The sequence below is a fragment of the Bombina bombina genome, chromosome 2 (assembly GCF_027579735.1).
Source record: "Bombina bombina isolate aBomBom1 chromosome 2, aBomBom1.pri, whole genome shotgun sequence".
Taxonomy (NCBI): Eukaryota; Metazoa; Chordata; class Amphibia; order Anura; family Bombinatoridae; genus Bombina; species Bombina bombina.
Genome location: NC_069500.1, coordinates 1,228,586,396 through 1,228,601,220, shown reverse-complemented (window position 1 = coordinate 1,228,601,220; position 14,825 = coordinate 1,228,586,396). Strand labels below are relative to the sequence as shown.

General features: G+C 37.6%; 1 protein-coding gene across 2 annotated transcripts in view; it reads right to left on the bottom strand.

Moving 5' to 3' along the window:
* TEC (tec protein tyrosine kinase) overlaps window positions 1–14,825 on the bottom strand; it is a 431,581-nt gene that overhangs the window by 259,770 nt on the left and 156,986 nt on the right. For both annotated transcript variants that reach the window (XM_053703987.1, XM_053703986.1), the window contains exon 2: window positions 14,590–14,779. In XM_053703987.1, coding sequence (XP_053559962.1) covers window positions 14,590–14,727 — 138 coding nt within the window. In that variant the 5' untranslated portion in view covers window positions 14,728–14,779. The remainder of the gene's footprint in view (window positions 1–14,589; window positions 14,780–14,825) is intronic.

Sequence of the window (14,825 nt, the reverse complement as noted above, 5' to 3'; positions counted from 1 at the left end):
CCTTGTCCTTAAGGTCCCATTTTTAGCCCCCCTCTTAATACCCTAACCCACAGAAACATAACTAAAGTAATCCTCACTTCTCTTGGTCAATCACACGCTGAGGATAAGTGTTATGTAGGGATTGATTACCTTACACAGTGTAGGGGTGGAATGTGATAGATTACTGTTATGTTTCATTTCAGGTACCTGCCTCCCAACTGGAAGGGGCAGATCAAAATAACCCACTGCTATCAGTTGTTGGTTTATACATGTGTTTATGTACATTACAATGTTTATGGTTTATTAATGCATAACTAAGGGCGAACTGTGAGATACTCTTCTCGACATTGAACTTATCTAAATCGACATCTCTCTCCTGACGAATAACCGTTCCCCTCTTTGCATAACTAATCCCCCTACTTCTACCTAAACAAAAGAGCGTCCCCTCAATCCCTCCTCTTCCTCTCCCCTACAGACCTTTTCCTCTCCCCCTCCCACCCTCTACCCCCTTACCCCTCCCTTTCCCCTCTTAAAACCACCCCCCAACACCCTTGCCATCAAAATACTCCTTTTACAAATCACTTCCTCCACCTAGTCGGTAGTGGAGATACTTCCCCACTGTAATTTCTGTTTAATTTTCTTCACACCTGCTTGGGTCTCTTCCTAAACAAAAGAGCGTCCCCTCAATCCCTCCTCTTCCTCTCCCCTACAGACCTTTTCCTCTCCCCCCCCCACCCTCTACCCCCTTACCCCTCCCTTTCCCCTCTTAAAACCACCCCCCAACACCCTTGCCATCAAAATACTCCTTTTACAAATCACTTCCTCCACCTAGTCGGTAGTGGAGATACTTCCCCACTGTAATTTCTGTTTAATTTTCTTCACACCTGCTTGGGTCTCTTCCGAAGACCTTTGAGAAGCACTATTCCTATACATTGTTTTCTTATTCCCTGTGATTCTTCCTTTCCCCACTAACTCTTCTTTTCCTTACACCTCATACTTACGCTTTAGTACCCCCTCTTTTTTTTTTTTTTCCATCATGCCTAATAATTTCAGTAGATTCCAGGAACACTCATTCAAGATAACATCCATAAACGCCAAAGGACTCAACAACCCGGGTAAAAGGTCTATTGCACTTCGGGAATTAAATAAATTAAAAAGCCAAATAATAATGTTGCAGGAAACCCACTTTCAGAAGGGAACCACACTGGTCACCCATGCACTTTACGACATCCATCTTTGCTTCGGGCCCAAATAAAAAGGGGGGTGTGGGCATTCTCATCCATAAATCACTACCCATCCAAACAACCTTCACTTATAAAGACCCAGAGGGTCGTTTTGTCCTCTTAGTAGGTACACTATTTGGCCAATCTCTCACGTTACTGAATGTGTATGCCCCTAACCAGGCCCAGAATACATTTTTTTTAAAAGTTTCCAATCTACTTCTCGACCATGCTAAAGGGGTGACCTTTCTAGCTGGGGATTTTAACATCTTACTGGACCCAGGTTTAGATTCCTCAAGAGGAACAACTAACGTCCCAAAATTAGTCCTGAAATCAGTAAAGAACTCTCTGTCCAACCTTGACCTACACGACACATGGAGATCGCTACATGCAAACGTAAAAGACTACACGTTTTATTCCCCTCCACACAATTGCTATACACGGATTGATTATATCATGACAGATTCCCACGGTCTTTCCCTCACTCACCAAAGTGAAATAGGCAATATAACATGGTCAGACCACGCTCCAGTAACATGCTCCATACTATGGCCAGACCTACCAATCACTAACAAATCCTGGAGATTAGATGACACACTACTAGACAACCCTACCATTTTGGAAGAGGCAGAAAAGGCTCTTACTGAATATTTTGTAATTAATGAAAGTACATCCTCTTCTTCTCAGGTGGAGTGGGAGGCTCATAAAGCGGTGATTCGAGGTCTTTTCATTAAACACAGTGCGAGATTGGCTAAACAAACTAAGCTACAACACACATCTATTCTTGACAGAATTAATTCACTAGAAAGGGCACACAAACAAGACCTAGCTAATGAAACTCAAACTGAATTTGCTTGCTGCTAGAACAGATTTAAAGCAATTCCTCATAAAAATGCACCAGCGTAACGCGCTATATCTTAAACAGTACTATTATGAAGGGGGCAATAAACCCGGGAAAATTCTTGCAAGATCTCTTAGCAGGAAACAACTCTCGACATATATTCATTCTATCAAAACTAAAGACGGCACCTCCGTGTCTAGCAGCAAACTCATAGCTTCCACTTTCAGAGACTATTACAAATCTCTGTATAATATAGAGGATTTAACTAGCTTAGCAAACACACACACTGAACCCGAAGCTTTCAAAGGTCACATGGACAATTACTTCAAGGATATTGATCTCCCCTCCTTAGATGAGAAGGCAAAATCACATCTAGAATCCCCCATCACAGTAGAGGAAGTACAGACAGCCATCCAAGACATGCCTTCTGGCAAAAGCCCTGGCCCAGATTGCTTTACCCCCAGATACTATAAAATGCTTAATAAAATTCTCTCCCCACCTAATTAGGCTTTTTAATATTTTAAGAGATTCCCCTACCCTGTAGGGCCCACTTTTAGAGGCTCACATTACTGTCATCCCTAAGCCTGGGAAACCAGCTATACAACCAGAGAATTTCAGGCCTATTTTACTCAAACACTGATATGAAAATACTGGCTAAAGTTCTCGCCAACAGGTTTAATGAATATCTACCAAATCTAATTGCCACAGATCAAGTTGGCTTTATACCGGGAAGGGAAGCCCACAATAACACTATTAAAATATTGCAATTGATAAACCACGCAAAAGTCACAAATACCCCCTTCGTTCTGTTAGCAACAGACGCGGAGAAGGCCTTCGACAGAGTTCGATGGGCCTTCCTACGTAGGACTATGATAGAACTGGACACCCCCCTGCCCTTTCTGAACATGACCATGGCCTTATATTCCTCCCCCAATGCTAAAATTAGGATAAACGGTACACTCTTGGAGTCATTCCAAATTAATAATGGAACCAGACAGGGCTGCCCTTTGTCCCCTTTGCTATGTCCATGGAGGTTCTCGCCCAAAAAGTTTGAAATAATAAAGAAATAACTGGTTTGGTAGTGGGAGACCTGGAGTATAAACAGGCCCTCTCGATGATGCACTATTTTCATTAACAAATGCTGAATCTTCTATCCCTGCTCTCCTGGAAGAAATGAGAAGGTATAGCAAGGTCTCAAACTTTCAACTAAACATTTCAAAATCAGAACTCCTTAACATTAATGATAGCCCAACACATATACAGCACTTAAGTAACAATTTAAACATCCCCATTGCCCAACATAAATTAAAATATCTAGGGATTTATTTAACCCCCTCCTCCCAAGATTTATATAAGCTAAACTACCTTAACATAAAAAACGAAATAGAGATTTATCGTCCTGGAAAAACAAAAAATTGTCATGGCTTGGAAGGATTGAGGTCTTAAAGATGAACGTACTCCCTCGCATCTTGTATTTGTTACAAACATTACCTATCCCGCTCCCGGAAAGTTACATAATCCAAGTACAGAAAGCTTTTGAACAATACATATGGGATAGTACTAGACCTAGAATCCCAAGAAAAACAATGTATTTACCCAGGGATAACGGGGGATTGGGGGTCCCATGCCTACAAAACTACAAAAACGCAATAGCACTACAACACATAGTTGAATGGGCACACAACTCCAACGATAGAGCCTGGATTCACATTGATAGGCATATCTTCAAAATAAATATGGCGACGGTAGCTTGGAGCCCGCGTTCAAAGAAGCCTAAACTAATTAATAAGTACCATGTCACTGCAGGAATACTCTCAGAGTGGGACAAAATTTGATCGACTAGCACCCATATCTCCTCAATCTTTGCCCCACTTACACCCATCCTGGAACACACCGACCTCCCATACTATCGGCTGGGATTTACAGCACTTCAACCTTATAGCCTTAGGACAGGTTCCGCACACTTTATTTCAGACGAGGGTAGACTAAAGACTCAAGTGGAACTAGAAGAAGCACATGGGGGGGGATCTTCTCCTCGTGGCTTCATAATCACCAACTGATTCACTTCCTCTCCCATCACAAACACAAAGAGGACTTTGGAAGGAAGCTTACGGCCTTTGAATTGTTCTGTACTTCACCTACAGCTTCCACACATCTCATTTCTAAGCTTTACAAAATAGTATCTGGAGGTGACTCACTAAATCTTATACACACGCATGGAATACAGACTTGGGTTATGAGATTGATGAAGACGCTTGGCACAGGGCCTTTCATTTGATTAAAAGGTCCTCAGTCTCGGCCACAATTCAAGAAATACATGTAAAACGTTTGTATAGATGGTACTTAACCCCTTCACGCCTACACAAAATCTTTCCTGCGCTAAATAATACATGCTGGAGAGGGTGTGGAGAGGAAGGTTCTTTCCTTCATGTTTGGTGGTCATGCCCCATGTTGAGGGGTTTTTGGACACCCATTCTGTTGGAGATATCCGAGACCCTAGGTACCTTGATATGTCCTAGCCCAAACACAATTCTGCTTCTTGACCTCCCCAAACTAGCTGGAATGGGAAAACAGCCATTATTATTAATCATGCTCACTGCAGCTAAAAAAACTTATACCAAAACACTGGAAAACTCAAACAATCCCATCCATAGATGAGTGGAAAGCGACAGTTTCTGACCTCCTCGCTCTTGAGAGGTACCACTACTTCAAAACACATACACTAGAGATACACGAGATGATGCTAGCACTCTGGCAAAAAACTATATAGTTCTAGTCTCCCCACTACCTTGAATTATTCCCTCAAAGGCAAATGAGTTGGATGTGAGGAATGTGCCTTGGATTTAGATTAATTTTTTTTTCTCCTTCTTCCCCCTCTATCCCTCTTTCCCATTCTTCCTCTCTTTTATTCTGCTTTCTTTCCTTAACCATTGTCAAGTTTGAAAATTGTTTCAAAAGGTTTAATTTATCCTCGTCAAATTTTTGAAAAATATGGAAAATATACTAAGCTTCATTAGATAATCTATTGCTGATTCCAACGCTGGTTTATAGTCCATAATCTCTCATGTATTCTTATGTCCTTTTGGAATGGTAAACTTTGTTTGTTTATGTATAAATTTGGTGAACTGGATCCAATAACTTCATAATTCAATGTGTAAAGTTATATCACATGTTCTTCTATATGTTTTTTTGAATATGCAACCTTGTTATCATTCTCAATATCTTAATAAAGATTTAATAAAAAAATAAAAAAACTGTTAACCTCATGAAAAATCAACTATGGAGAATCAGAAAGATCAGAAAACTCAGATATTCTGCTGGTCGAGGAAATGGCCACAAGAATCTGTTAACAGTTGAATGTCAAGACCAGGCAGAGTTTCAAACATCTGAGCCTAAAGCAACCTTAAAACCAAGTTAAGGTTCCACAGAGGGGAAGTAGGCTTGATAACTGGTCTTATCCTGACCAAAGCTTAAACAAAAGCTTCAATGTCAGGAAGTGATACAAGACTGAGGGCCAGATAAGGAATGACATGCTAACAGTTGCACACAAGCTATTTCAGTTTTTTTGCGCGTGACGGAAGTAGAGTGAGTATTACAAGCTGAAAGTAAACCTCAGAGCTCTGGTTAACATTTACGCTCGAGTAAAAAGTTGCACAAAAGCATTAAAAAATATATTTTAAAGTACAGTTACGCTCATAATAACACTAATAAATAAAATAATTTTAAAAAATTGGAATAAAAAGTTATAAGGGCTCAAAGATATGAAGTCTCAGATGTTGCAAGGCTGCAAATGGTTTTAACATAGAAATGCATACATATACATGCCTAAATACATACATACATACATATATATATTTATATATATATATATATATACACACACACTGTATATATATTGTTTATATGTCTGTACATATGTATTTATTTCTGTATATATAAATATATATATATATATATATATATTTCCAGACATATATACACATATAAACACATGAATACATTATGTATATAGGCATATATATAAGTGCATTGGAGACCTTTGCAGCCAAGTAGCTGAAAACATTTAAAAGCATATTTATGCAATATTCATATTGAGGGCTAGATTATAAATTGAGCATAAAATATCGCTTTTGTGAAAGAGATATTTGAGCTCAATTTAGTAATATCAACGCATGCAAATGAGGTCACGTTCGCATTGCATAGAAGCATTGCGCTCAAGAGAGCGCACTTCCAAAGGTTCCAATGGGGCAACAAATATAAATATATATGTATATGAATATATACATATATAGTTATGTGTTAATATGTGTAATTAGACATATAAACACATAAATACATATGTATTTAAGCATATACATAAATATTTACCGGGAACACACAGCCCCCATAGACCGCAACGTAAAGGCTCTTTTCAGTGCTGTTTTTTTTTATCTTACACCCCAGACCCGCCAACTTCAGCCTTAAAAAAACTGCTTATTGCAGTTTTTTATTTAAAAAAACATATTTTTTTTTTGTTAATAAAAAACTAAAATATAGCTTGCCGCAGCAATAACCAGTCACTTGTAATGGCTGGTTATTTATTGCATGCCCGTTTACGGGCGCATGATAAAATAGCGCTCCACTTGTAAACTAGCCCTTAAAGTGTTTAACTTTTAATTTGGTAATCTCACCTCCGGAGGAGACGAAACTCCCTGTGGAAACTCCAGACTGCACCCCAACCAAGCAGGCTGGCCTCCACAGTAATTACAATGCAATTTGGACAAATAAATGAGGCTACCTTAGTCAATGATTGGTGAGTCTGCCACCAAGTTAGACAATGTCTTGTCTTAAAGTCTAAAGAGATCTTCTGAGACAGGTTATTGTAATCTCCAATCCACTGTTGCAACATTTGAAGCTGCAAAAAAACTCAAGTTGAATCTGGAAAAAGGTAGGGCATCTGAAGCCAACACCATGAGACCAACTACTTCCATACATTGAATCAGTGTAGAAGAGCCCATCCTGTGTAGTATGCACTGACATAGGATGATCTGGATCAGAAGAACATAGATGAAGCCAACAGCAGGATACTGTAAAATAAATCTCAGCGACAGCTGAGGCTAGTGACAAACTACTAAAAAGGAGATTTACTCTCTCTGCCAGTTGTACTCCTGTACACCCCTCAGTCCTATTCCAAGCTCTCTGAGGGGGATAATGGGTTTCACATTGGTCGGAGAACCCCTTTCAATCGATGTGTAGATTAGCACTTCAAGTTTCACCATCACTCCTTGCTGAAGGCAAAAAAACTGACTAAAGAATAAAGGAAAGTGGGAGGGATTAAAGCTCTGTTGTGTGTGGTGTTTTGCCTTCTCCCGTAGGACTGGACTTTAATCACCACATGTGATTGTGGACTCATCATCTTATGAAAGCAATGCATAATGAATTCTACTTAGGGGGGAAAAGTAACCCTTTCTATGTGCATCTAAAATTAATATTTATAGAAAATTAGTAAATAGTGCTGTGCCCAGATTGAATTTGTACCATTCTATGAAAGAAAACGTTTTTCTTAGTTTCAGTCAAAGTCAGCTTAATAATTGTAAAAAGTGGCACCACGTGAACAAGACCGCATGTGACATGGGGTGGGGGCTTTTTCTGGATAATACGTTTTTAAATATTTCTCATATGTGGCCCATCAGCTGGGTATCAGCATACTTTCATACAAAATTTCAATCTGCAGAACTTATTTGAGACTGCAAACTATGGCCGGGTTTAGATTGTAGTGGGGTCGTCATTTCAATCCTCAACCCAGGAAACATAGTGCCTTTAGCTGGCTCGGTTTCAGTAGAAATAAAAGTTATATGTTCAAGATACTTTGCATACCATGTGCTTCTCATCTCAGGCAGAACACATTATATTAGTCTATAAAATAAAGACTGCAGTCTGGAAAAAGTGTGACAGGAAATGGTAACCATCTTTCCATTTCCAAGTATACTTCCTGACCACGTGTATTGTAAATTCTTTAGTTAGAGTGTTACTTGTATTTACTTCTACAGTGACATTTTATGCAGTCTTGAAGATATGAAATCTCTGCTCTCATTAAAGGGATAGTAAACCAAAAAATGTTCTTTCATGATTCAGATAAAGCATTTTATTTTAAGCAACTTTCTAATTTACTCCTATTATCAATTTGTCTTCCTTCTCTTGGTATCTTTTTAAAAAAAGCAAAAATGTATGTTTGTTTAAGAGCCGGCCTATTTTTGGTTCAGAACCTGGGTTGCACTTGCTTATTGGTGGCTAAATGTAACTAACCAATCAGCAAGTGCAACCCAGATTCTGAACAAAAAATGTGCCAGGTCTTAAACATACATTTCTGCTTTTCAAATAAAGATATCTAGAGCAGAAAGAAAATTTGATGATAGGAGTAAATTAGAAAGTTGCTTACAATTGCATGCTCTATCTGAATCATGAAAGAAAAAAATTGGGCTTACTATCCTTTTAAGACACATTCCCTCATCTGATAACAAAATATTTAACCAAAACGATCTTCCTAGAATCTATATAAACATTACAGAAACACTGTATTCCTGACTATTAATTAAATAAGATAATGTAACACATGTACTAAATGAATGGAGAAGTACAATATTACTGTCAAATTACACAAATAGTACACTTGAAAAGAGCACAACAGTTATCACACAAAACAAACCGTTATGCACGCTCTGTTACTAGCCAGTAACTGGTTTGTTTTGGTCTGTGCGATCGCTTGTTGGTCCTTTCCGTTCAGCAGTTTTGTGATTGGCTGAATAACTGCTGGCTGCTTCATTTGCGTTCATCTGTGTTCCAGTGTAAATGCTGGTAACCACCCGGTAGTCAGATCATAACACAGAGGATTGAAGTAAGTGAGTGGCCGTTAAGAGGTCCTGTGGCCTTGGAGCAACCTATGCCTGTAACAGAGGGGAGGGTGTCTTGTAATGGTGAGAGAAAGGTAATCTAAAAAATAATGTTTTCTAGTTCAGTTTTACAATTTCCGCCATGAGCTGTACAAAGTGTGGATAACTGTATATATATATATATATATAGTAAATATATTGTATATATATATATATAGTAAATATATTGTATATATATATAAAATTTGGTCAGGTGACAATTTAAAGGGACATTAAACCACTTTTTTTTTTTTTTGGGGGGGGGGGAGTTTGCGCAGTAGCCGGTGAAGCCACCTCCCTGAAATGAGTTTTTGCAGGTTGGGATGTCTGTATTGATGTATGAGAGGTTAGTCCATGCAGCTGAAGAGATTCCCACTCACAAAAAGCATGGCTTGGCCACAGCAGACCAAACCAATATCTGGCAACTATACTGAAGCTTGATATTCTGTTTATGAAGACATCAACACTGCTGATTGGACAGAACCAGGGCCAGACTGGAAATAAAAAGCAGCCGTGGAAAAATACCAGCCCTATTTTCCGTTGAGTCAGTAGAATGCAAATGTCCCATTTTTCTCAAAGGGGATTACTGGGATACTCTTTCCCCATTTAAATAAATACAAAAATAACTTTATAAAACATTTTAGACCTTTTTTTATTAAATAACTCAGAGGAGCTTGGGCCTTTATCACCACAATATTCCTAGTTATACAGGTGACTCCGCTGATGCTAAGTGGTTTATATATCACAAGGTGAATGCCTCTATCAGTTGTAAGTTTGCTCATTTAAGCCTGCAACTGATTTAAACCGCTGCTTCCTAAACCCTTACTGACAACTTTGAGTTGGCGGATAAAAATCACCCTTGACTCATTTAACTTGGGTGATTGACAAGCCCTGCTCTCATGCAATTGGTTGCGCAAGAGCAGGGGAATGGCACTGTACAAGCGTTTTCTTGTGCAATGCTAAATTTGGGGAATAAATACTCAATGCAATTTGAGATGAAATGCAGATTGATAAATCTAGCCCTAACTGTAATTTATTAATACATGTTTATTATAAATTGTTTGTCAAATTTTGTCAAACTGTTTGTCAAATTTTTGTTAAACAAAATAATTGTTCGTTTGGGACTCTCTTGATCCTAATGTCCAGGTTTAGCTTCCAATCCAATTGTATGCTTTAATGTGATATTACTCATTCATATTGTTAGACCAGTGTTTTTCAACCAGTATGCCGCGGCACACTAGTGTGCCGTGAGAGATCCTCAGGTGTGCCGTTTTTTACTCCTGGACGTTTTTTATATATATATATATATATAGTGCTCCACATATAACACTTTAACACTTTTCCCAGTTTGCAGGGGAGGGGGGGACTTTTCCCAGTGCAGGCATAATTTACAACCATGACATATTGACATTCATTCACAGACAATCATTATGATTGTTTGTGAATGAATGACAATATGTCACATATAGTTTGTAGGAGGCATGGCATGACAGCACAGTACAGTGTGTGTGTGTGTATATATATATATATATATATATATATATATATATATATATATATATATATATATATATATATATATATATATATATATATATATATATATATATATATATATACACACAGTGTATATATATGCTGTATTAGGGTACAATGTGTGATTTTGTAAAGTTTTGGGATGGTAGTATGTCGCAGTATTTTTTAATGTAAAAAAGTGTGCCACTCCAAAAAAAAGGTTGAAAATCACTGTGTTAGACTTTTAAAATTTTGTAATCTCTTTATTAATAGGATAGAAAGGTTAAAATTGAAAAGTTAAATAAAGGGACATGAAACCGAAATATTTTTTTTTCATGATTCAGATAGAGAATACAATTTTAAACAACTTTTTTTATTTCTATTATATAATTGCTTCATTCTCTTTATATCCTTTGTTGAAAAGCATATCTAGATAGGCTTGGCAGCTGCTGATTGGTGGCTGCACATAGATGCCTAATGTGATTGGCTCACCCATGTGCATTGCTATTTCTTCAACAAAGGCTAGCTAAAGCATGAAGCAAATTAGATAGAGAATACAATTCTACTTTACTTCTATCTGAATCATGAAGACAAATTTAGTGTTTCATTTCCCTTTAATGCATTTTAACAAAAAGCATTTTGCACTATAGTTCCCAGCATTCTCCCCAGGCCCTTGTTTAATGGGTGCACCACCCAGGTGATTTTTACTGATGACCGAGATAAAAATTTATAAAAAAAAAATTTAAGATACATTATGCAATAAATTTGTGCTTTGGATAGCAGAAAATGTATTTATATTAAAGAGTATCACACTGTCCCACCAGGTTACTTTATAATGCTAGCTGGCGGACAAAATTATCTGTGGAGCAGCATATGTGTGTATGCCACTGAAACAGCATAATAACTTTTATTCAAAGCATTTTATCTAATGGAAGTATGTTGCAGTAATGCCTTTATTTAAAATTAAAAAGCACAATTAAATTTTTATCTTTCTATCCTTTTGTTTAATGTTTTTATTTTTAGTTTGTTTTGAAGTAACTTATTAATTTAGAATTTCTTCACTATCATTTATTAAATATGTTTACTTATACCATTTTAATCTGTTACGCAACAAAGCAGGCGAGACAACCCAATAGAACCCCCCAATATTTATTGTAACACAGCTAGAACTCAAAACACTGCTTACGCATTTCATGCACTTAGCGCTTCGTCAGAGAGAGACACGGATTGTGATATCAGATGATTAACTTATAAGCTTGTCCTCAATGTTCATTCGGTGTAACATTGTATAAAACGTTAGTAGTCTTGTTAACCTGCCTCTCTAATGATACACAATGTGATGTCATGCAAAATGTGATAAGGTTTTTAGCAATGCCCACTGGGAACATTAGTATTAAATATATGCTGTTGCATATATTAGCTTCTAATACTGTTCATAAGATAAATGTGTAATACTACATACAAGGAGGCTTAATACAAATGAAAGAAAAGTATGCACGCACTACAGTGAGCGAGATTCCATGGACTAAAGAAGGACTGAGAACAGTAACATAATTTGCGGTTACTCCTGATATAATACAATGGTGTGCCCTTCAGCAAATTATTTGAATTGTAGGGATATATGATACTCTCTTGTGTTAATTTACTCCTGACCTCAATCTTTCTCACAGAATAAGAAAAAAAATTATGTATAAATGAAGAGAAGAGGCCCCATTTAACAAATGCCGGACACAAACAATCACGCAAGAGCAATTTTTTCTTCCATTTTACAGCCCCCTGTATCATGTGACAGACATAAGCCAATCAGAAACTAGTATATGTATACCATGTGAGCTTGTGCACATGCTCAGTAGAATCTTGTTCCCCAGAAAGTGTGAATATAAAAAGATTGAGCAAAATTTGATAATGGACGTAAATTGGAAAGTGTCTTAAAACTGCATGTTCTATCTGAATCATAAAAGTTTATTTTGACTTGAGTGCCCCTTTAAGTAGCAGACACCCTAAGACCACAGCTACTTAAATAGTGTTTCAATGGAGTCCAAAGATTAATTTTAAAGTGTTTTTAAAAAGATTACATTTATGAAACTTGAAGGGACTGGGAATTTTCCCCTAAACTGCAACTGTTTTTGTCTAAAGAGGAACAGCTAGAAATGTGTTTTAGGTTTTAAAAATAGTCTTTAATAGAATATACTGTTTGTATGAAATAAAACTACTGGTGAAGAAAAAACATAAATTATGCTTACCTGATAATTTCCTTTTCTTCTGATGGAAAGAGTCCACAGCTGCATTCATTACTTTTGGAAAATAAGAGCCTGGCCACTAGGAGGAGGCAAAGACGACCCAGCCAAAGGCTTAAAGGGACAGTCTAGTCCAAAATAAATTTTCATGATTCAGATAGAGAATGTAATTTTAAACAGTTTTCCAATTTACTTTTATCACCAATTTTGCTTTGTTCTCTAGGTATTCTTAGTTGAAAGCTCAGCCTAGAAGGTTCATATGCAAATTTCTAAGCCCTTGAAGGCCGCCTCTTCTCTCAGGGCATTTTGACAGTTTTTCACCACTAGAGGGTGTTAGTTCATGTGTGTCATATAGATAACACTGTGCTCACGCACGTGGAGTTCCAGTGAGCCAGTTCTGATTGGCTAAAATGCATGTCTGTCAAAAGAACTGAAATAAGGGGGCAGTTTGCAGAGGCTTAGATACAAGATAATCACAGAGGTAAAAAGTGTATTTATATAACTGTGTTGCTTATGCAAAACTAGGGAATGGGTAATAAATGGATTATCTATCTTTTTAAACAATAAAAATTCTGGTGTAGACTGTCCCTTTAAATACCCATCCCACTCCCCTCATCCCCCAGTCATTCTGCAGAGGAACAAGGAACAGTAGAAGAAATATCAGGGTGAAAGGTGCCAGATGAATATAAGGACGCCCCACATAAAATTACGGGTGGGGAGCTGTGGACTCATTCCATCAGAAGAAAAGGAAATTATCAGGTAAGCATAATTTATGTTTTTCTTTTTAAATGGAAAGAGTCCACAGCTGCATTCATTACTTTTGGGAAAACAATACCCAAGTTATAGAGGACACTGAATGCCAAGACGGGAGGGTACAAAAGGCGGCCCACACTGAGGACACCAGGCCTGAACCTCTACTCAATAAAAAAACCCGCTTCGTCCAAAGCCGAGAAATTTTTTAAAGGAAAAGCCCCAAGGACACTGACTCGCAGCTAGTCCAGAAGCCAAACTAGAGACTGCAAAACGGACTCGACTGAGCCAACAGTCCTCCAGGAGACATCGTCGCCCAACAGACGGTCCCCCACCACTCACCCCCCACTAATGAAGGGGTCTGACACTTCTCTGACAACCTTCTGGGACGAAAGGCAAAGAATGACTGGGGGATGAGGGGAGTGGTAGGAGTATTTAAGCCTTTGGCTAGGGTGTATTTACCTCCTCCTGGTGGCCAGGTTCTTATTTCCCAAAAGTAATGAATGCAGCTGTGGACTCTTTCAATTTAAGAAGAAAATCTACATACTCACAATGCACCTCCAAAAAAATAATACTCTGCTCTATGCCAGTTATGTACATGGAAAGAGAAATTAGGATAAACCAAGATTGGAAAAAAACTCTCATAATAGTTTCTCTGAGTCATGTAACAGTAATTAAGTTTAATGCATTATTTCTTGCCTAGTACCTATAAGCCATTTGTGCTGTTACTATATAAAAAAAAAGGATGTGACGTGTTTTTAAACATAGATGTGCATACTTTATTTAAATGTCTATATACACCACACAGCTGCTCCTGCACTTTCTAAGACATGGTTTTCCTAATAGGAAATAATTGATACCTAATGGCACAAGCTACTGATGTTGTCACATTTAGGGAATAAAGTTCCGTGTGCTCAGAAAGTGACAAATAGTTACATTTGCCATATAACCAAAACCCTCTTTAGTTTTATTGCAATTATAATTATAATTTTACTTAGTGTCCATTTAACTATAACAAAAAAATCAAAAACCATTGTCAAAAGACACAGTAGATGCTTTTTTAATGAAAACATTGTTGCGTTCAAATAAATAAATACAGAGTTGATATAGACAAAATAGGGCACAACCCCAGTTCCTACCTCGGCCCGTCCTTCGTAATAAGTCAGACGAGATTTGGTGAGCACAAAAACTCTTTCCTTGTAGTTTAATGGAGATGTTCGTTTCTTCTGCTGCGACCTTTTAATGAGTATCTCTTCAAGAATAATTTCTGAATTCATTTCAGCTTGTTGTTGAATTTTATCCCTGCCATTGAATATTCGGTCCTGAAAACTAATGAAAAAACATATTTTTAGGAAACGCTTTCCTTGGTTTATGA